At 41.3% G+C, this 24589-nt stretch overlaps 1 protein-coding gene across 4 annotated transcripts in view; it reads right to left on the reverse strand.

The window, feature by feature from the left end:
• Positions 1–19197: 19197 nt before the first annotated feature.
• The window catches only part of PRRX1 (paired related homeobox 1), an 88019-nt gene continuing 82627 nt past the window's right edge, over positions 19198–24589 (reverse strand). The window contains exon 4 of one of the 4 annotated variants that reach the window (XM_064282940.1): positions 19198–21586. In XM_064282940.1, coding sequence (XP_064139010.1) covers positions 21553–21586 — 34 coding nt within the window. In that variant the 3' untranslated portion in view covers positions 19198–21552. Of the gene's footprint in view, positions 21587–21671; positions 21930–24589 lie in introns of those variants that run through there. The other 3 variants (XM_064282939.1, XM_064282936.1, XM_064282937.1) reach the window with 3 other exon arrangements.

Genomic DNA, 24589 nt, shown 5'->3' on the forward strand with positions numbered 1-24589 from the left:
CAGCTCTGAGTGTTAGAGAGCCAGGCATCAGCCCTCCTAGCCCTCCTCCAGCTACATGCCTTCCCATAAGACATGAAGTCCATGGGCAAAGAAGACATGCTCATCCAGAGCCCACACCCATACCTCCCTAAACTGACCACAATCTGGTTTCCTGGGATCTAGAATTTCCTGCCCAAATGGCCCCAAAACTCACCTGAAGGCTTGCACAGGCTTCTTAGGGAATTCCATCCTCCAAGGGTGGATAGTGTGCCTGTTGTGAGCACCCCTACACTAAGGTGAGATCAAGGTTCTGCTGTTTATGGGGTGTGGACACATTTGGATATGTGATCTGGAGTCCACGTGGTGTGCATGAGGCCTCTTGCGCTTCGGGCCACAGAGGATATGGGGAGGAAAGTGGAACCGGTTGAAAGGCTGGGGCTGAGGGCCAGCTATCCTCACCACACCTTGTTCAACTGTGGAATTCCCAAGAGTTCAAGAATTCTAAATCTAAAGCTAGACTTCCAAATTGTTATAAAGGTACTATTTCTCAAAGTAGGAAAATATGACATATTCTATTTAACCCTTTGTTATCCTGCTTTATAACATTTAAATATTTAGATACATGGTCTGTGAGTCTCCATTGATACATTTGACCTGAGCATCACAAATGTTAGGGACAGGCCTGTGTTTTGGGAAAGTGGTAAAGGAAACAGCTGGAGAGAAAAGTTGGAACTAGACTGTGAAGGGCTGTACATGGTAGGCATAGTTTAGACATTTCTAAAAGTAGATATGTGAGATGTTAAATTGTTCAAATCCTTCCCCTTTCATATTTCTCCAACCCCTCCTGTCCCCAGAGAAGCTTCATTTTCTAAACTACTATTGTAATTATTATCCATAGTATACAATTTAGATGTTAATTATGGAATATCTAATGGCTTAATGAATATCAATCTTATCTCTCCAATCTGACCATAAGCCCTAATATTAGATAATAAATATCTAATATTCTTTTCTCTCTTTCATAGGTGTCTTGCATAGTTTTAGCTTGTCGGTTTTTTTTTTTTTCTGATAACTACTTATTGACTCATTGAAAATAATCTGTCTATGAAAAATTCCAGAGTGACAACTGAGCCATGTTCCAGTGCCAACTCTTTTGTATTCCTCTAGCTCTTTGAGAGCTAGAGGAATATAATTTGTGGCTATATAATGTGGGATTTGATGCAAAATTAAAGTGTGAGGCTCCTTGTTCAAAAATGATTAAGAATTTCAAGACTGTGACAGCAGAGCCCTTCAGCTGGGGCCCTTCTGAGTGTGGGGCCCTGTGTGACTGCACAGGTCAGCTTCCCTTTACTCATTTAAGGCATGATGCCCTTTCTTCAGCCTTTTTCAGTAAACTCAGTGAAAATAGTCAATGTCAATCTTCCCCAAAGCGTGGTCCAGTGGTACACAAGACGGTTCACAGATGGATATTTGTTTAGTGCAATACCTATGTTATGATATATGTAGTCATTGTGTAAATGTGCTTTAAGAAAATATCATTTGTACATCAATCAATAATTCCATGTTTATTATTGCTTGGGATGAGGCTAAATTTAAAAATGGGCCAGATTTAAGAAAAATATTAAGTAAATAAGAGTACGGGTGTTATGCAGATGTGTCAGAAGGAGTAAAATGGTTTTTAAATGACTAAAGTTCAGAAACAATGAAAAAATTGGATGGCTAAGATATCCTAATGATCTTAAGTATTTCAGTAGCATTCTTGGATTACTTCTGACTTTCTATTTTCTGTTTTGGTTGGTCCCTTTGTCTAGGTTGTTCCATTAGACTGGCAAAAGAGCTCCCACTATTGAAAAAAGAAAGGCCACTGATTCTGGAGCCTCATTGGAGGCAGTCACCAGAAACTTCCTAGGTCGCAAAGTCTACTAGCCACTCACCAAACTCTTTTCTGAACCTATTTTGCAGAGGGGAAGGCTCTTCACTAGGGAAAAATTCTTAGGACTAGTCCTAAAACTCCTTCTACCAATTCCCTAGTCTCCTCTCCACTCCAGTGATTCCCTTTCCCAATTATATACATTAGTATGCAAAATTTAACAAAGAACACTTGAAATAATTACTAGTGTGTATATCCCTTATATATCTAAAGCACATAAAAGGGTACAACATTAAATTCCCAATCTTATTTGATTTTATCAACAATCCTGTGAAGGAAAGCATTAATATTTCCATACTGTAGGCACTGGGTTTGTTTAGAAAAGAAAACTTAGTCTCAGAAGGCCAAATGGCTTGCCCAAGGCTGTCTAGGGGGCAAGTCTCTGAAGGAAGGGTTATATCTAGCTATTACAGTTCCCAAGTCCAAAAGTTTTTCACTAATCCTTGCTAGGGCACTGTGATAGTTGAAGGAAAGAGTAGCCATTCAGTTGAAAGGGAGTTTCCTTGGCAGTGTGGCCTACATCCAATATAGGTGGACTCTCTGGCAAGGCTTGAAGGCTTTTGCTCACTCTGGATCCTGCAGCTGGCTTCTGTTCATCTGACCTCTGGTTCTTCGGACTTGAGCTAGCAGCTTACCTGCCATCTTGCCTGACAACCTTGTGAGTTGTCAGTCTTCGAAGCCTGTGAGCCAGAGCCCTTCTGTCTGACCTGCTGATCTTGGGTTTGCCACCCCAGTGTCTATGTGAATTAGAAGCCTCCAGCCTGAACCACCGGCTGGGGACATTCCAGCCCCTACAACCATGTGAGTCATTTCCTTGATACAAACCTCTCTGTAAATATATTTACACACTTTACTGGTTTTGCTTTTCTAGAGAACCCAGACTAAGACATTTGGTACCAGGAGTGGTTCCAGAGAAACAAAGTTGTAAGGATGAGTTTTCTAAATTGGTTTGCAAGTCTGTTTAGTCTTAAAAATGATGATGATTCTGCTTCTAGCAGTAAAGAGGGCACTCCTAATCCATGGCTGGAAGTGGCAATAGAACTACAGAAAATATCATGATCCATAGATTAGGTATTGGTGAGAGGTGAGGCTCTGGATGATTGCATGTTTGATACCTTTCTACAATTTTGTCATAATGAAAAGTATAAGGAAACTGGTTGGTTAGTCCTGCTTTCACTACACAGAGTGGTGAAAGAAAGAGATGAGCTCAGGGCTTCAGAGTCAAAGCTCAAGCACTGCATAAACGACCTCAAAGTTTCCACTTGAGCCTTGAAAGAAACCCTTATTTCTTGCAGTAATACAGCTGATGGTGCCAAAAACCAAAACCAGAATCATATTATAAGAGTGGCTGAATTATAATGCCAGCTGAATTCTCAACCTCAAGTGGCATCTGAGGTCAAAGTGAGGGCACTGACTGGGAAGAAATGGGATCCTGAAACTTGGGATGGGGACATATGGGCAGGTAATCAGAAAGCTGGGAACACTGAGCCCCTAAATTCTGTTGAACTACTCCTGCCAACAGAGCGAGCCTTCTAACTCTCATCTGAAGAGGGCAGTCCATCTTTATTTGCTAAGCCACCCTCCCCAATAAAACTATTATCCCCTCCGCCCCCATCTGATGAGATTAGTCCAGTTATATCTGAAGAGCCTTTGTCTGAGTCACTGCCTCTGGCATTACCTGAGGTAGATTTCTTATAACACAATGCTGAATGTTCTCAAAACATATCCCCATGACCCATTTTGGCTTCTAGACCTATACCTAGACTTAAATCCCAGCACGACCCAAAAGGCGAAGTACAAACTGTGACCCAGGAGGGTGTGTGCTATACTTCAAAAGAACTGCTTGAGTGTTCTAATATATACAAAAAGGGATATGTGTGGGGAATATGTGTGGGGATGGTTATTAAAGGTGTGGGATAATGGTGCAAGGAACATAAAGATGGATCAGTTTGAGTTTATTGATATGGTCCCACTAAGCACAGATTCTTCCGTCAATGTTTCAGCTAGAGAGGTTAGAAAAGGAGCTAATAGTTTATTTGGTTGGGTCACTGAAGTATGGCTTATTCAGTGACCTACACTAAATCAGGAAACCCTTGTGGCATAGCGGTTAAGTGCTACGGCTGCTGCCCAAGAAGTCGGCAGTTCGAATCCACCAGGCACTCCTTGGAAACTGTATAGGGCAGTTCTACTCTGTCCTATAGGGTCGTTATGAGTTGGAATTGAGTTGACAGGAGTGGGTTTGGTTTTGGCTTACACTAAATCAAGTTGAAACACCAGATCTGCCTTGGTATACTGCAGAAGAAAGTATTCAAAGACTTAGGGAAATTAGCATGTTAGAGTAGATTTATCAGGTTAGACCCACATACAGAGTGCCCAGAGGACATCTTTTACTGCAAGAGTGAAGAACAAATTTGTGAAGGGAGTTCCAGCATCCTTGAAGACTGCTGTGATTGCTATTTTATGTAAGTCAGATTCGACAGTGGGAAATGGCCCAGCTGAATTAAGATGCCTTAACTACAATAGGGCTGATTGGACCCCATGGTGGTAGGGGCCGAGCTGTGGCACTCAATCAGCAAAGACTAAGTGGGCATAGTTACTGTGATGGAGAGTAGAGTCAAAGCAGCAATCAGGATAGTCTGATTCATATGGACTTATGGCATTGGCTGCTTAGTTATGGTCTCCCTAGGAGTGAAATAGATAAGAAATCTACTAAATATTTGCTTGATCCATACAAGTGAAAGAATTCTAGGTCAAGTGAACAACAGTCAAATTCGAATTGCCAGAATAGAAAGTCATAACCCATCAATCCATTCCCAAACTTGAGCAAGTTTACAGGCCCATGACCCCTTAATGAAGGAGAGGCTGGGTCCCGTTGAGGAAGAACTCCAACACACTGTCAAAAACTTATTCTGTTAATCTTTCTCCCAGACTTCCCTAAAGGAATCTACAGCCTTTTACAATAGTGACTGTTCAATGGGGAAAAGGAAATAATCACACTTTTCTGGGGTTACTGAATACTGGCTCTGAAATGACACTAACTCCAGGAGACCCAAAATGTCACAGTGGCCTACCAGTCTTAGTGGGAGCATATGGAGGTTAGGTTATTAATGGAGTCTTTGCTCATATCCATCTCACAGTAGGTCCAGTGAGTCCCTCAACCCATCCTGTAGTGATTTCCCCAGTTCCAGAATGCATATTTGGAATAGATACACTCAGCAACCAGCAGAACTCCCACAATGAATTCCTGACTTGTGGAGTAAGGGCTATTATGGTAGAAAACCAAGTGGAAGCCATTAGAACTGCCCTTGCCTAGGAAAATAGTAAACCCAAAACAATACCACATTCCTGGAGGGATTGCAGAGATTACTGCCACCATTAAGGACTTCAAGGATGCAGGGGTGGTGATTCCCACCACACTCCCATTCAACACACCTGTCTGACACATGCAAGAAAAAAAAAAATAGATAGATCTTGGAGAATGACAGTGGATTATCGAAAACTTAACCAGGTGGTGACTCTAATTGCAGCTGCTATTCCAGATTGGTTTCATTGCTTGAGCAAATTAATACATCTCCCGGTACCTGGTATGCAACTGTTAATCTGACGAATGCCTTTTTCTCCATACCTGTTTCAAAGGACCACCAGAGGCAGTTTGTCTTCAGTTGGCAAGGCCAGCAATACACCTTCAGCATACTAACTTAAAAGTATATCAACTCTCCAACCCTATGACATGATTTAGTCTGCAGCGACCTTGAACATCTTTCCCTTCCACAAGACATCACACTGGTCTGTTACATTGATGACATTATGCTGATTGGGCTTAGTAAGTAAGAAGTGTCAATGACTCTGGACTTATTGGTAAAACATTTTTGCGATAGAGGGTGGGAAAATAATCCCACAAAAATTCAGGTGCCTTCTACCTCAGTGAAATTTCTAGGAGTCTAGTTGTGTGGGGCATGTTGAGATATTCCTTCCAAAGTGAAGGATAACTTATTGCATCTGGCTCCTCCCACAAATAAAAAGGAGGCCAATGCCTAGTGGGCCTTTTTGAATTTTGGAGGTAACCTATCCCTCATTTGGGTGTGCTACTCCAGCCTATTTATCAAGTGACTCAAAAAGCTGCTATTTTTGAGCATGGCCCAAAACAAGAGAAGGCTCTACAACAGGTTAAGGCTGCCGTGCAAGCAGCTTTGCCACTTCGGCCATATGATTTGGCTGCTCCAATGGAGCTTGAAGTGTCAGTGACAGATTGAGACGTCGTTTAGAGTCTTTGACAGGCACCTATTGGTGAATCACAGCTCGGTCCCTTAGGATTTTGAAGCAAAGCCCTTCCATCCTCTGCAGATAACCACTCTTTTTTTTTTTTTTTTTTTTTTTGAGACAGCATTTGGCTTGTAATTGGGCCTTAGTAAAGACTAAACACTTAACCACGGGCCACCAAGTCACCATGCAGCCTGAGCTGCCCATCATGAACTGGATGTTTTCTGAACCACACAGCCATGAAGTTGGACATGCCCAGCAGCACTCCATCATTAAATGGCAGTGGTATATATGAGATCAGGACCTGAAGGCACAAGTAAGTTGCATGAGGAGGTGGCCTAAATACCTATGGCCTCCACTGCTGTCACATTATCTTCCATCTCTAAGTCTGCACCTGTGACCTCATGGGGAGTTCCTTATGATCAGTTGACTAAGGAAAAGAAAACTCATGCCTGGTTTACAGATGGTTCTGTGCAATATGTAAGCACAACTCAAAAGTGGACAGTGGCAGCACTACAGTCCCTTTCTGGGACCTCCCTGAAGGACAGTGGTGGAGGGAAATTCTCCCAATGGGCAGAACTTCAAGCAGTGCATCTGGTTGTTCACTTTGCTTGGAAGGAGAAATGGACAGATGCGTGAGATTGTATCCTGATTCATGGACTTTGCCCAATGGTTTGGCTGAATGGTCAGGGGCTTGGATGGAACATGACTGGAAAATTGGTGACAAGGTATTATGGAGAAGAGGTATATGAATAGACATCTGAGTGGGCCAAAGAGGTGAAGATATTTGTGTCTCATGTGAATGGTCACCAGAGGGTGACCTCAGCAGAGGAGGATTTTAACAATCAAGTGGATAGGATGATGAGCTCTGTGGAAAGCAGTCATCCTCTTTTCCCAGCCACTCTCTTCATTGCCCAGTGGGCTCACGAATAAAGTGGCCATGGTTGTAGGGGTGGAGATTATGCATGGGCTCAGCAACATAGACTGGTACTCGCCAAAGCCGACTTGGCTACAGCCACTGCATGTGTACCCAGTCTGTCAGCAGCAGAAACCAACTTTGAATCCCCAATATGGCATCGTTCCTTGCGGTGATCAGCCAGGAACCTAGTGGCAGGTTGACTACATTGGACTACTTCCATCATGGAAAGGGCAGAGTTTTGTTCTTCTTGGAATAGACACTTACTATGGATATGGGTTTACTTTCCCTACATGCAATGCTTCTCCTAAAATTACCATCCATGAACTTACAGAATGCCTTATACAATGTCATGGTATCCAACACAGCATGGCCTCAGATCAAGGGACTCACTTCACAGCAAATGAAGTGTGGCAGTGGGACCCATGATCATGGAATTCACTGGTCTTGCCATGTACCCCGTTATCCTGAAGCAGCCGGCTTGATAGAATGATGGAATGGACTTCTAAAGACACAATTACAGTACCAGCTAAGTGGCAATACTTTGCAAGGTCGGGGCATTATTCCCTGTTGTTGTTGTTGGGTGCTGTTGAGTCAATTCCAACTCATAGTGACCCTACAGGACAGAGTAAAACTGCCCCACAGGGCTTCCAATGAGCGGCTGGTGGATTCAAACTGGTAACCTTTTGGTGAGCAGCCTGAGCTCTTAACCACTATGAGGCTGTATATGCTGTAAACCAGCTTCCAATGTATGCTGCTGTTTCTCACATAGCCAGGATTCATGTGTCCAGGAATCAAGGGATGGAAATGGGAGTGGCACCACTCACTATTACTCCTAGTGACCCACTCACCAAATTTTTGCTTTCTGTCCCCATCACCGTATGCTCTGTAGGTCTAGATGTCTTAGTTCCAAAAGGAAGAATACTCCTACCTGGAGACAAAACAGTGATTCCATTGAACTGGAAATTAAGAATACCACCTGGCCACTTTGGGCTCCTATGTCTTTGGATGAACAGGAAAAGAAGGGAGTTACCATATTGGCTGGTGTGATTGCTACTGATTACCAAGAAGAAATCTGATTGATATTACATAATGGAGGTAAAGAAGAGTATGTATGGAATGCAAGTGATCTCTTAGGGCATCTCTTAATAGTATCATGCCCTGAGATTAAAATCAATGGACAACTACAGCAACCCAATTCCAACATCATTACTAATGGCTGTGACCCTTCTGGAATGAAGGTTTAGGTCATCCCACCAGACAACAAACCACAGCCAGCTGAGGTGCTTACTGAGGGCATAGGGAATATGGAATGAGTGGTGGAAGAGAAGGTAGTTCTAAATACCAGTTATGACCACGTGACTGATTGCAGAAACAAGGACTGTAATAGTTATGAGTATTTCTGCCTTGTATGTGTGTTCATTGTATCTTGTTAAGCACAAGTATGACTTTTATAATTATCTTTATTCAGAGATTATGTATGGTTTAAGGAGATGTGTACAGGTGCCAAGTTGACAAGTGGTGGACTGTTTTGGTTAAGGTTGTGCGTCAACTTGGCTGGACCATGATTCTCAGTGATTTGGCAGTATGATGTATTTTGGCAGTTGTATGATGATGTAATCATTTCGATGATGAGATTTGATATAATGGGATCACCTCTCTGATGGAATCTGCTCCGAGTAACCAGTCATTTGAAAGGGAGTTTCTTTGAGGGTGTGGCCTCCATTCAATATACGTGGACCCTCTGGCAAGACTCCCAGGCTTTTGCTTGCTCTGGATCCTGCAGCTGACTCCTGTTCATGTGACTTCTGGTTTTGGGGACTTGAGCTAGCAGCTTACCTGCCGTATTACCTGCTGATCTTGGGATTCGTCAGTCTTCACAGCCTGTGAGCCAAAGCCCTGCTGTCTGACCTGTTGATCTTGGGGTCACCAGCCCCTGTGTCTACGTGAATCACGAGAAGCCTCCAGCCTGACCCGTAGACTGGGGATGTTCTAGCCTCTACAACCATGTGAGCCATTCCTTGTTGTAAATCTCTCTCTCTCTCTCTCTCTCTATACATATATTTATACACTTTGCCTAAGACAGGCACTTAGTACTGGGGGCCTAGTGCTCCGTTCTTGAATGATGTTTCTTCTAACTTCACCAATAGCTGTTGTTGTTGTTAGATGCCACTGAGTCAGTTCCAACTCATAGTGACCCTATGCACAACAGAACAAAACACCGCCTGGTCCTGCGGCATCCTCACAAATACCCAACAATTGTAAGGATGATGCACCAATAGCTAGTGTTTCCTAATTCCCAACAAATAATAATCTTAGGGATATGGGAATAAGAAATTGGAATTTCTGGGAATTCCCAAGAATCCCTCCAGTGATAAGCTATTCTTAAAATACTTTCAACTATCTTTATACTGTTTACCCCTTACTGTGGATATCTAAAAATTGTTTAATAAATAAGAAATATTAACTTTAGATATAGAGGTAAAGCCAACCTGGCACCCTAGACAACCACACCATGCCATCCCTCTGTGGCAAAGACTGGAAAAACTAAGTAAAACAGATACAAACATCAACCCTGGAACTCTAGGCATCAAACAAAGGGATAAAGAACTAGATAAAACCCCAGATGGAAGAAGAAACTGACAGAAAACAGATCAAGGAGAGATACAGAGTGGAAGTCCCCTGCCAACTAACACAACACAACATCATCATCTTGGAAAACAGCCAGCAACAACCCCAGACAGGGAGTATGGAATGGCAACTTCAAGCAGCTCCCAACAGGAAACAGAGCACCCTATAACCAAAAAAGTATGCTTTCCTACCTCTCACCCTTCTGATAACATCAAGAAAACCTCCACCCCAGCAGCCCCCACCACTGGAGTCCACAATATAAGCCACTCCCATTTTGCATTTTTTTCCCCCTCTATTTCTTCCTTTTCTTTCTCCCTAACAATTAGCCCCTTACACCACCTCCCCACCTTCCCAAAGGCCTCCACCACACCACGGTGGCCAGAGAGCCATGAGCCCACCGTCATCCCATGTCCACCCAGCCCCAACCCTCCGACTCCCACCATGCTGCCATTTTTATTTATTTTCTTTTTCCCCCTTCTCCCTTTTTTTTCTCCCTCTCACCAACCCTGTTACATTACCTTCCCCCACCTCCCACTGAAAGCCACCAGCTCACCACTGCCTCAGGTCCACTCCACTCCCACTCACTGGCTCTCACCACACCACCATTTTTTTCTTTCATTCATTTTTTATTTTTTCTTTCTCTTCTGTCTTTTCTTTCTCCCTCCCACCTAGCGCTGTACATCACCTCCCCACCCTTCCCACCAGCCCCCATATCTGACCTGCCACCACCTGCTGGCTCCAACCATGCAACAGTTTTTTTGGTTTGTTTGTTTTTTACTGGTTTCTTTTACTCCTTTTTTTCTTTCCCTCCTACCTAGCCCCATACAACACACCCTCCCTTCATGCTGAACCCCTGCTGTACTACTAGAGCTAGAGAGCCATCAACCTGCCACTGCCCCAGGTCTGCCCCCACCCACACAGTTCCATCCCCACTGCTCAGCCATTTATTTATTTTTTATTATTTTGTTAACTTCTTTTTTCTTTTTCTTTCTGTTCTTTCTCCCTGCCACCTATCCCCATACACCACCTCACTCCCCTTCCCTCTGCCCCCCAGGTCCAACCCATCCCCACCCAGCCATGTTTCTGTGGCTAGAGCCTCCCTGGTGCTCAGGCCCACTGCCACACTGCTGGGTCTGCACCACCCCACCCCTCCTGATACTCAACCAATTGCTGAAAGGCAGGATGTGAGTCCATACTCCCCATATGATACCCTGCCCATCTGGCAAGAGGCTGTGAACACTCCCACATGCTGGACCAACATCAGGAGGCAGACAGCACCTGCTCAGTCTGCCCTCAGCCACCTCACTAAACCAGTGAATAGGGAAGTGGGCTTGCCATTCCTGCTGCTGCCCTGCCCACCTGGACAAGGTGGTGAAAGCTATCATGCCCACAGACAAGCAAGCAGCAATGCACACCCAGCCTGCCTGCCCTGACATATCAAAACAAAACAAAAAGCAAGATGAAAAAAAAATATAACATAAAAAAGAAAAGAATACCTCAATGTCTCAGAGACAGCAGACAACATGAAAACATATCAAAAAGTAGGACAAGATGGCTCCAGCAAATGACCAAAACAAACACTCAGATAACCTTCCGGTAGAAGAAAAGGCAGTGGAACTACCTGATATGAAATTCAGAAGACTGGTAGTTAAGGCTTTCCAAGAGATTAAGAATGAGATCAAGGAAAACACAGGCAAAACCAAGCAAAAAATAGACAAAATCATGTAAAACATAGGCCAAACCAACATATACATAGCCAAGATCAAGGAAAACACAGACAAAGCAATAGAAGAATTTGGGAAAATAATGCAAGAACAAAATGTCAAAATAAAAAACAATTAGAAATCACACAAAAACAGCAACTAGAAATCCAAAAGAGAAACAACAAAATTTCAGAAATGGACTATGCAATAGAAAGTTTTAGGAGAAAACTTGAAACAATGGAAGACAGAGTTAGTGAGATTGAAGAAAAATCATGAATGCCGCTTTGTTAAAGGAAAAATCAGAGAAAAGAATGAAGAAAACCTAAGAATTATGTGGAACACAATCAAGAGCAAAAATTTGTGCATCATTGAAGTTCCAGAACAGGGGGAGAAAATGGAAAACACAGAGAAGATTGTTGAAGATTTGCTGACAGAAAACTTCTCAAATATCATGAAAGATGAAAAGCTGACTATCCAAGAAGATCAATGAACCCCATATAGGGTAGATCTTCCAAAAGAAAGTCACCAAGACACATCATAATCATATTACCAAAATCAAAGAAAGAATCCTGAGAGCAGCTTGAGAAAAACGAAAAGTCACTTACAAAGTGAAAACAAAGAGACTGAACTCTGATTACTTGTTAGAAACTATGCAGGCAAGAAAGCAATGGAATGACATACATAAAATCTTGAAGGGAAAAAATTGCCAACCAAGAAAAATATATCCTGCCATACTGTCTCTCAAATATGATGGCAAAATTAGAACATTTCCAGATAAACAGAAATTAAGGGAAGTCACAAAAACCAAATCAAGCATACAAGAAATATTAAAGGGAGTCCTTCAGTTAGAGAGTCAACATCAGACAAGAACCTGAGTCTAGGACACAGGACAGCATTAGCCAGATACCAACCTAGGTATAGAACTCTCAAAAATAGAGCTAAAAGACTTAAAACAGAGACATCAATCTGTAAATGACCACCACGTTAAAACAATAAAAGGAGGAAAAAAACGGTATAGGTATAGAACTTTCAAATGGAGAAGGCAAGGCGATATCAAGGAATAAAAGACTGGTTCAAACTTAAGAAGAGTAAATTTCAAGGTAACCCCAAAGAAAATTAACAAACCTCCTCATCAAAATAAAGAAGAAAAATATGAAGACTCAGTAAACACAAAATCTATAGTAATGAAAGAAAAGAAAATTCACAACAAAAATAGCTCAGCACAGGAAAGAGGAACAAAGAAAATGTCAGCACCACATGACAAAGCACAATAATATGGCAGCAATGAGCTCTTCCCCGACCCAGTGTCGCTGAGTCGATTCCGACTCATAGTGACCCTATCGGACAGAGTAGAACTGCCCCACAGAGTTTCCAAGGAGCTCCTGGCAGATTCAAACTGCCAGCCCTTTGGTTAGCAGCCGTAGCACTTAACCACTATGCCACCAGGGTTTACCTATTGACAATGACACTGAATGTAAGTGGCTTAAATGCACCCATAAAGAGATAGAGTGTGGCAGAATGGATTAAAAAAAAAAACAAAAACACAGCCCATCAAGAGACATACCTTAGACACGAAGGCACAAATATATTGAAAGTCAAAGGGTGGAAAAAATTATATCAAACAAACAGTAACCACAAAAGAGCAGGACTGGTAATACCAATCTCAGATAAAACAGACTTAAAGGCTGAATCAACCACAAAAGACAAGGAACAACATTGTATAATGATTAAAGGGACAGTCCTCCAAGAAGACATAAGCCTGATAAATGTCTATGCACCCAACGACAGGGCTCCAAAATACGTAAAACAAACTCTGAAAGCACTGAAAAATTTCGATTGTACCTGCCGCCAAGCTGACTCCAACTCATGGCAACCTCATGCCCAACAGAACAAAATGTCGTCTGGTCCTTCGTCATCCTCAGGATCACCAGTATGTTTCAGTCCATTGTCGTGGCTATTGTGTCAGTCCATTTCACAAGGGTCTCCCATATCCTTTTTGGCCCTCTACTTCAACAAACGTGATGACTTCTAGCAACTGATTGCTCCTGATGATGTATTCAAAGCAAGATGAACAATATAGTCTCTCGTGATTCGTAAGTTTTTCGTTGGCTGATTTTTGGAAGTAGTCTGGAAGCTCTGCTGAAACCTGTCCACCATGGGTGACCAGGCTGGTATTTGAAATACCAGTGGCATAGCTTCCAGCATAGCTTCTGACACTCAAGCCACCACAGTAAGACAAACTGACAGATGGGTATTAAATTTAGCTTGTATTAAAAAGAACTATATCCTATAACAAATATCTATATCCTATAACAAATATTCAAGCACTGGGAAACATCAGAAAATCCTATTGGATAATATTTTAATAATGTGACATTCAGACCTTCTAACAAGGTTAATAGCAATACATAGAATCACAAGTCAATATTACCAATTTAAGGACTTACTGTGCTTTTAAAACATGTTATTTCTTGAAACATCATTCATAAAACTTGCATCAAATATACCATGTGATTAAACTTACTAGTATTTATTAAACTTACAAGAATGACTCACCATTAGCAGCATACAGGGCCATGAGCACACACATACATCATGGCAATAGCTGCAATCAAGTCTGACTGATTAGGCTGTGATTGCTTCTCTCCTATGCACTCCTGTTCTGGTACCAAAAATGCCACCCTTAGCCTTTCACTTCGAAGAGCACAGGCAGCTCAGTAATTAAGCACTTGGCTGCTAACCAAAAGGTGGGTAGTTTGAACCCACCAGCCACTCTGCAGGAGAAAGATGTGGCAATCTGCTTTCATAAATATTTATAGCCTTGAAAACCCTATGGGGCAATTCTACCCTGTCCTTTAGGGTCACTATGAGTCGGAATCAACTCGTTGACCCCAGATTTAACCTTCTACTTCACATGTCACTGTTTCTTGTGATTCCTTTGACTCAGTAATTATAACGTTTATTAAGTTTAATTTCTCATGAGATGTAATACTTTTTCCCATTTTCCCAATTTCTTAACTGATTTTTCTTGGCATTCAGGATTTAGAAAAGGATTAAAAAAAAAAAAAGACTGGGGAAGAATATTTCAGCGGAAACACTACCTAGGACAGGCAACAATCTGGGATATGAGCATTTGGGCAAGCAGTTAGGTCAAATTATTGTGTTCCAAGAGAGAAGGGCAACAACTAAATAAGGTTTTTAACAGCACTTCCTCCTTTTTGAAATAAAGAGCACTTTAAACCTTATGTTAGCTAATGGGTGTTCTACGTGGAATTAAAATCTACTATCTTCCCAGGAAGAACTATTATTTAGGAGTTAATTGCTAGTTGCTTGTTTAGTCTTTCTGTGGCTGTCAGATTATTGCCGAGTGGGGGCCTCATAAACAAGAAGCTTCCTAGCATGTCCTCTGCAGACCAAAAGGACATGTGTTTCCCATTTAAACATTTCATTACCCCAACTGAAAACAAATCAGCTGTGTCTTTGAGTTCTTAAGGGGAGAAGGTTGGGATTTATTCCTGGACAAGCCTGAGGAAAACATTACCCTAATGGATGAAATATGTTTGTACTAAAGACTTCTTAAAAGTGTTGAATTAGTCTTTCCCAACTTGATCTCCTATTCCTTGCAAAGAGAGAAAATGCAAAAAAAAAAAAGTCCACCTGGTTTTAGCCTAGCTTTTTCCTTAATGGAGGAGTAAGGGATAAGCCTTGTTTTGGTTTACAAAAGCATCAAAAGGAATAGTTACTGTCTCTAGAGTTGATTTGCACACCTTCAACAATGTGGTCTAGAAGTCCAATTCTCTCTTGGCTGTATACATCAATAGAAACCCACTTCCTGTTTTCTAAAGGCAAATTTCTCCATCAATTCAATTTTTCCCAAGAAGGCTGTCACTGATTTCTCAATGCTCAGTGTGGTCAGAAAGAAAATTGGTTCTGGAAAAAGCATTTGACTTTCTGCGTAGAAAATAACCGTCTCCTCCAGACTGCAAGCCCACTGTGGAGGAACGTTAGCTTATTTTATGTTTTGTACCCTCATGGAGCATAGGAAATAGAAGATAAATTTTCTTTGGCAGACCTGGGGTACGCTTAGTTTAGCACTTAGACAATTTTTAGAGTCCAAGGTGGGCAGCACAACATGAAGCCACTCCTAAAATTTTGTGTCAGGCTCTCAAGCATAATTAGGAAAATTCATCAACGCTAATGATTTTATTCTGAAATCTACATGATAGGATAGCCCAACAAATAGTATGTTATGTATTTTTCCTTTTTCTTAGTTTAATTTTTGCCATTAAAAAGTTCAGAAACTCAAAGAAATTGAGAGCTGGAAAATACCACAATGTACCCAAAGAATTGCACTGTGCTGGATAACCAGAAGCTGGCATCTTGTTTCTGTTGGAGCCAGGCCACTCAAGCACCAGAAATACATCAGAATCATGTTTTTTGGTTTTTTATTAAGTATTTGATAATTACGCTCATACAGATATTTGATTCAAATTTAGAATGAAATGTAGAAGTCACTTTTCCATCACTTAATTAGGCGCGCCTCCATCTGGAGAGAGTACGATATATAGCTCTTCTTGATTTAAGCTTGCTTCTAGAACCATCTTGAATTTGTGTCTCTTAACAGAGAAAATTTTAACAATCATTAAGCTTCAATTCTGTGATTTTATCTAAATTGTCTTCTGGCTTTATTATTCCATAATCGTGGTATCCTTTTTTTAATTTAAAATTTTTGAGCTAAGTAAGACCCTAAGGTTTTCCTTAGAATTGTCATTCTGTAATGTAGAGTGAGGCTTTGCTGACAAGATAGTTCACATTCATGTGAAATATAAACACATTAGCTCTCGCTGGGAAATAACATTCATTTGTATTTGGTACCAACATTCTCATCTCCATTAAGAGGATGAACTTGAATTTCAGGAAACTTTACTGTAAACACGTACATATATTATTTGCCAAGACAAGTATAAATATAATCAAACATAATGTAATAATTATGATATTATAATTATCGTTACTTCTTTTCAGACTCTAGTCTACATCCTTTAGGTCTTGAGGGTTTTTTGGAATATTATATATTTCAGTTATTTGAACTAACCAAACATAGCAAGAGTTTGTTCATTGCTTTCCAGCTGGGCCATTATTAACAACTTTTGTTCCTAGATTCTTTTTTTTTTTAATCCTTTATCCCGGAGCCATTTAGGGAGCTTCTGTTTCTACCACTGCAGATTTTATTGGTCAGGCTCCCGTTTGTTCTTAAAGTTCTACAATCAGGATATTTTTTAAATCAACTTTATTGAAGTACAATTTACATACAATAAAATGTACATATTTTGAGTAAACAATTTAGTGGGCTTTGACAAATATATATAGTCATGTAAGCACCACCTCAGTCAAGATACGGAACTGTTCCATTTCCTCAGAAAGACCCCTCAGGACACTTTGCAGCCATTCCTCTCTGTCTACTCTAGGGGAAGGTCCTTTCTTGTCTCTCCTAGCTTCTGGTAGCCACAGGAGTCTCTTGGCATCTCTTGGCTTGTAGGTGTTGTATGCGGGGTGGCCATGAGTCAGAACCAACTTGATGGCAACTGGCAAAAACAACAGTGATCGTTCTTCTCCCTAATAGTGACTTTTTGCCTTGAAATCTACACATCTGTCATTAGTATGGATACACAAAATTTTTTCCCTAGTATTCATTTTTTTTTATTCATTTTATTTAAATTTTCCCATACTTTTATCTTCAAAATTCTGTGTTCTTTTTCTTTATCTCAACAGCATATTTGCAGCATAATTTTTAATTGTACCTGACCATCAACAATTTATTTGGTGTTGGGGTGAGGTGAGGAAAGAGGTACATGCTTTCCTGGAGAGGGCAAGGCTGAATTAGTATCTAGCGATACAGACAGCAGGGGCATGTGGAGCCTGCCCCAGACATCAATTTCCTGATGCGCAGAGAAGGACAAGTCAGCAGTTGTCCTTGGGCATTCATGGTGACTGCTTTTTTCCTCGCCATTCCCCCAATAGTTATCTTTAAGGAGACCCTTTGAAAACTCACCTGAAATGAGGAGAGGTCAGGTTCGGGGAGCAGGTGGAGTAGAGACTACTGTTTGGGATGATGGAAGTTCTTCATAGATGACCACCATCCCTGATGAGAGGGGCATTTCACAGGAAAGAAATAGCAGGGAGAGGGAATTGAAGTAAACACTTCTATCACTAGTTAACTCTGTGCTCTGCTGCTTTGGGGCTGGGCTCTGGGGTTACTAAGGAGGAAGAAATGTATCAGAACTCTCTTTAGCTACTGTTCTATAGAATTTCCATTGGGCTGGGAAAGAGCTTTTAAGCTTGAGTGCCACTTTTTACCCAAGCCAAAAGATAAAGAGAGAGAGAGAGAGAGATTGGCTGGTAACCAGTTCTACTCTGCAACACATGGGGTCGCTATGATTAGAAGTAATCAGGCAGCAGGGAAAACATCTTATGTCTAATTCTGAGAAGAGCAGGACAGTCATACACATTCTATATGTTCTCTCTTTTCTATTCTGCATTCTTTTTCCTCCTATTGCTGCCACACTTTTCTCACCTTTGAATCCCTTCTGCTATAATGCTTTGGAAACCACGGTGGCATAGTGGTTAAGATCTACAGCTGCTAACCAAAAGGTTGGCAGTTTGAATCCACCAGGTGCTCCTTGGAAACTCTATAGGGCAGTTCTACTCTGTCCTACAGGGTCACTATGAGTCAGAATCGACTAGATGTCAATTTTTTTTTTAATGATGCTGTACAAAGAGCCTATGCCTCCTGACGTACAGCCCAGTACTCTCTCTGTATCAGATTTTTCCTTGATCATATGGTAGTAAAAGGAACCCTACTGTATGATACAGGTCCTGTGTTAATTCTTTATGTGTATTGTCTCATTTAATTCTCCCAGTTAACCTATGATGTAGATATGACTTTACAGAAGAAGAAAATGAGACTAGTACAGGGTAAGTAACTTGCCCAAGATGGAACTGAAAATAAGCAGCCAAGCAGGAACTGGAATCAAGGCCTATGCTTTTCCTATTACATCATGCTGTCCCCTGAAACTCCCTCTGTCAAGTTCCCATCAATGTTTGCTATTCTGCAGCAGGACTCCCACACCCACACCCATACTTCTCTTTTGCCCCATTCCATACATCAAACCTAAATCCTATTCCTTTAAGACCAGGCTGTAGTGATAAAGGCTAGTAGTGACCTCAAGGCATCTAGTGTTTTGCTAAAGCAAAGCCTAGTATTACATAAACACACTGCCCAGCCCACATCTCCCCAGCTGAGGTTGTAAGATATGTGTGCCCCTTCTTTATTCCTACATTAAAATGCTTTGAAATATAACAAACTCAGAGAGAAGTACAGACATTAAGATCATGAACTCTCTGTACTCACCATCCAGCTTTGTCAAATGTTAATATCTCACTATATTTGCTTTTTATCTTTTTTAAGAAATAAATTTGGCCCCCAGACACTCTGTTAACCCAGAACTAAAATCATTCCCGAAGACAGCTCTTCAGACAAAGATTGGACTGGACCATAAAACCTAAAATAATACTCATGAAGAGTGTGCTTCTTAGATGACGAAGACTGAATGGGTAGCTCCTGTCTGGAGGTGGGATGAGAAGGCAGAAAGGGACAGGAGCTGGTTGAATGGACATGGGAAACCTGGAGTGGAAAGGGGTAGTATGCTGTCACATTACAGGGATTGCAACTAGGGTATATAACGATATGTGTATAAATTTTTGTAGGAGAAATTAACTTCAGCTGTAAACTTACACCTAAAAACAATTAAAAAAATTAAAAAAAAACCAAGCTTATATACACTATTATTACTAGCTGTAAACTTAAATTTTATGTGCATATACCTTTTTTAAAAAGTAAATTGCATTCCCTTCCCATTCCATCCAGAAAAAAAAAAAAAGAAATTATTTCAAACACATTTGAAGCACCAAGCATACCCCTCCCAGCCAATCCCCTTCCTCTCTTCAGAAATGTTTTCTTCTGATACTTTTATGCTGAAATTGATTTTAATTCCCAGGCATTTTTAAATATTTTTGCTCTGTGCATATGTTTACAAACAATACATGGATATAGCATATACTTTTAAACTTTACGTAAATAGCAACAAGTATCCTTTGGCAACTTGCCTCCCCACCATGTTAGGTTTCTCAAAGGTGTCCAAGTGGATATATGTAGCCATGGTTCATTCATTTTTTATTTCTGAATAGTATTCCATTGTATAAATATATCACAGTTTGTTTATTCTCCCGTTGATGGACAGTTCGTTTGTTTCCAATATTTTGTTATTACAAACCATGAGGCAATGAACATTTCTGTTCATGTCTTCCTGTGCACATGTGTGAGTTTCTCTAGCTGTCCAAGATTGCTAGCCTTATTTTACCTCTGCTTAACTGAGTGACACTAAGCAAATAAATATGTCTCTAAGAAATAGTTTTCAGATGCCTTCAATTTGTAGGTGAGCTGGCTATCTTCGTTTTAGGAATGCTGCCCTTTTATAGCTAGAATAACATTTTGAGATATTTCCCAGGCACATCATTAATTTATTGAAAGTGCTATTTAGTGTATTCATTTACTATAACATTCAATTAATTTTTTTAGGTTGTAAACAAAAGGTCACATGATGTCACAAAATTATACATTATATATTCAAATATCCTGATGTGGAAGAACAATTTCTCCTGATCAATGATAGCAATGAGTCTAAGAGTTATGACAGGGATCCTGAAATACTGAAGGGAAGGAAGGAAGGAAAGGAGGGAGGGAGGGAGGAAGGAAGGAAGGAAAGGAGGCAGTAAGGCAGGAAAGAAGGAAGGAAGGGAGGCAGGGAGGCAGGGAGGGAGGAAGAGAATAAGGAAGGAGGAAAGAAGAAAAAAAAGAGGGAGGTGATATGTAAGTTAGGTCAGGCTAAGCTGCAGTAGCAAATAAGCAGTTGCCCAGGGGCAAATTATCCAATAGGCGAAGTAAGCACGGTGCTTACCTTGCTTACCAGATCATCTGTAGTGAAAAATTTCACATTTTTTCACCACATCAAAGATTCTGCTTCTAGGTATGGCTGGCATCTGTCTCTCTTCCAACCCCACAGCATCTTCCTACAAAATCAAAGCCTTTTTTCAAATTTACAATCCCTGACAGGGTTGGATGACTCAGTAAACAAGGTAAGCACTTGTGCTTACTTACTGATCTATAGTGAAAATTTTCACATAAGTTTCTCCATGTGAAATTGTTCAATACAGATGATGTGGCAAGCAAAGTTAGCACCATGTTTACCTTGCCTGCTGGGTAATCCACCCCTGCCAGTTGCTGTTGGGTCAACTCTGATTCATGGCGACCTCAGGTGTGTCAGAGTAGAACTGGACTCCATTGGATATTCAATGGCTGAACTTCAGAATTAGCTCGCCAGACATTTCTTTTGAGGCACTTCTGGGTCAACTTGAACTGCCATCCTTTTCATTAGTTTGCAACACCCAGGGACTCCACAGTAACAAAGAGACCTTGTTATGTCATGCCTCAACAGAATAGAACGTTATTTCACTGTCATATGATGGTTCCACTTCAGTGAGGGTTGCAGCTTAGCTTCCCATGGTCATTTTTCAGGGTTCCAGAATGACGGCTACTTTACTATCTTTAAAGTGTAGTTCCCAAAGTTGATTGGAAGTTGTCATGTCAGTCAGCCAGAAGGAAGAAAGATCAAGGAAGAGTGAAAATGGAAGATATTTTCATTAGCCAGAATTGACATTGGCAAACGCTTCTGCTGACATTCCATTAGCTAGAAATTAGTGAGGGGCCACATCTAGATGCCAAGGATGCTGGGAAATGAGATCTACCTGTGTGCCCAGAAAGTAGAGTAAATAGACTTTGTTGAAATTCTAGCTCTCTTTTCCACAGGAAAGAGAAAAGGATTTGGTATATTTTTAATTGAAGTATTTGCAACAAATATTTGCCAACATTGGTAAGAAGTAGTTATAATCAATTGATCTGGAAAACAATCTACAATCAAAAGCTTCCTCTCTTCTTCTTGCTCTGGAGGACCAAGCTTTGATTTTTGTCTCCTTACATTTCATTTCCTCCTCCTTCTGGTTACAACAGGTCACCATTACTCAATGCACACGGTTTTGGTGAGGTTGTCCCTGGCAAAAGAGCATAGGGTCTTGTGTTAGCCTGGGACCTCCCACCCCCTCACCCACCACCAAAAAAAAACAGCAGAGTCTGAGGTAAAGGCTGGCATGCAGGTAGTTTATTTGGAAAATGATCCCAGGGAGCAGGAATGAGGGACCAAGGAATGGAATAGTTAAAAAGGAAAAACACATGATGCATTATCAAGGTGGCCAGCATCACTGTGAAGGCTGGTGCTAAATAATTATCCGCCTGTAGATGCAAGTGGGGAGCATTTATCCATTGCTTCAGTTGAGATTCTGTCTGCAAGGCTGGTCAAAATATCCTGGGGGCTGTCCAGTGTAGTAGTGACTGGAGCTGGAGGTGGGACAAGAGGAGTTGCATTGGTGCTCAAGCAATATCTGATAGAAGCAGGCACCCAGGTCTGGCTACTCAGGACACCTCCACCCCAGGGCACAGTGACTGGTTCATGGGTGGGCACAAACCAAGTCAGGCCAATACAGTCCCCTCAGATCTTTCTCCCAGAAGTTGAATGGGTACACATCTGTATCTGCCAGTTGTCATTTTCCCTACTACATAGAAAAACCTTACCTGCAGAGGTGAATCCTGGTAAGATGAGATCTCAGCTCCAGTACCTGAGGTTCTCAGAGTTACCCTGATTTCTGTAGCTTTTCCTTTCATTATATGACCTAACTTTTACCCCTATATTAAATTTCCTAATCAAATCACCATAACTTAATCTGAGTTGGGTTTTTGCCACTTGAAACTAAAGCAAGGTACCTGAAAATATAGATATTGATAGGTGAAAATGGAGTGTTATTAATTATAGGCCTTAAAATCTAGAACTATATGACTTAAGATAGTTTGGGGAGCAGAGAATAACCCAACCCAAAGCCAGCTTGCCAAGACTCCTAAGGTCATACAATAGCAAACTCTGCCCAACTGCAAAAGGATTTTCCCTTTTTTAAGCAAAGTAAGAAGTTTGAAACATAGCAGGGTATGAGAAGAGCTAGAGAAATGACTGGAAGTCTCCTTTCTCAATCCCTTCCAAACCTCTCCTTCTTCTCCCACTTCCTCACAGGCCTGCATCACATAATAAACACTACGGCTGCTAATCAAAAGTTCGGCCATTCAAATCCATCAGTTGCTCCTTGGAAACCATATCGGGCAGTTCTACTCTGCCCTATAGTGTCACTATGAGTCAGAATCAATTCAACAGCAATGAATTTTTGCACTGTAAATAACAATCTACTGGAATGTTGTCTGAGAGTAGATGATAGGTTACTGCATCACCCTGTCCCAAGGCAGAAGACTCAACAAGGCTTCTGGCGTTGGTTACTAGCTAATGGAGTCTCCACAAATTAAATCAAAATGCAGCTAAGCTAGGTCTTAAAGGAGATGTATGTCACTCCTCCACTGGGATGTTAGAGCAATGCAGCTTTCAAGAGCCCTCCCCCGACCTGGCCATGGAGGACAACGGTGGAAGGGGATTCTGCCAATGGGCACGAGAGGTGGCAGCCAGATCTACTGGCCAAGCAACTCATTTTATTGCCAAGGAAATGAGTCCTCAACACTTCTGGTGTCGAATGCTACAGACTAGTGACCAGTATATATAATTTTCCCTTCTTATTTCCCCAAATGAGAATTTTTATTGTGGTCAGCCTCTCTTCTCCCTTCCCATTCCCATTGCTGTTGAGTTAATTCTGACTCACGGTGACATCCACTAGAGATGGTTAAAATGATCACTTAGCTATAGACTGTACAATTCTACTGATCTGACTGAAAAGTACATGTGCCTCTAAGTTTCTAAATCAGTACTTTATGGAGTAAGTAAATATGTTTTCAGCATCATGTTAGGCAAAGGCATTTTTGAAATTGTATGAATGGGAAGAAGGTGGTGTTTGTGTGTGCTGAGGAGCCAAGCATGGAATGCACTGGACAGGTATTGTTTTCTGTCAGTCCATTATCTCTTCCCTTCTGGTAATAGTATTTCTCCCTCTTGTAGGAGGCTGTCCCTGCTCCACAACCGTTTCCACATGGTACTAGTGAACTGTCAGGTTATTCCACATGAAGCAGTCTGGCCAATCAGAGCACTCTATCCCCCTGACCACAGTGACCCATTCAGGGATGGCCATATAACCTGAACCAGGCCACTCAGAATCCTTCCTTTGGATCTTTCTGCTTAGAGTCAGCATGGAAGATCCCTTGCCTTTGGAAGCATGTGTATCTAAAGCTGCTACTAGTAGTGTTTTCCATGACAAAGTATGAATAATATTGCAAAGAATGAGACTTACAGAACACTTAATTGTGCTCATGTGGAACATATACACAGACCAAGAGGCAGTCATTCAAACAGATCAAGGGGATATCACGTGGTTTAAAATCAGGAAAGGTGTGCTTCAGGGTTGTGTCCTTTTACCATATTTATTCAATCTATATGCTGAGCAGATAATCCAAGAAGCTGGACTCTATGAAGAAGAATGTGGCATCAGGATTGGTAGAAGGCTCATTAACAACCTGCACTATGTAGATGACACAACTTGCTGAAAGTGAAGTGGATTCAAAGTACTTACTGATGAAGATCGAAGACTACAACCTTCAGTATGGATTACACTTCAACATAAAAAAAAAAACAACCCACTGCTGTCGAGTTGATTCCGACTCATAGCAACCCTAAAGGACAGAGTAGAACTGCCCCATAGAGTTTCCAAGAAGTGCCTGGTGGATTTGAACTGCCGACCTCTTGGCCAGCAGCCATAGCACTTAACCACTACGCTACCAGGGTTTCCGCTTCAACATAAAGAAAAGAAAAATCTTCACAACTAGACCAATAAGCAACATCACAATAAATGGAGAAAAGATTGAAGTTGTCAAGGATTTCATTTTACTTGGATCCACAATCAATGCCCATGGAAGCAGCCAGTCAAAAAATCAAATGATGCATTCCACTGGTCAAATCTGCTGCAAAAGAACTTTAAAAATGTTAAAAAGTAAAGATGTCACCCTGAAGACTAAGG

This window comes from Loxodonta africana, chromosome 3 (assembly GCF_030014295.1).
Source record: "Loxodonta africana isolate mLoxAfr1 chromosome 3, mLoxAfr1.hap2, whole genome shotgun sequence".
NCBI lineage: Eukaryota > Metazoa > Chordata > Mammalia > Proboscidea > Elephantidae > Loxodonta > Loxodonta africana.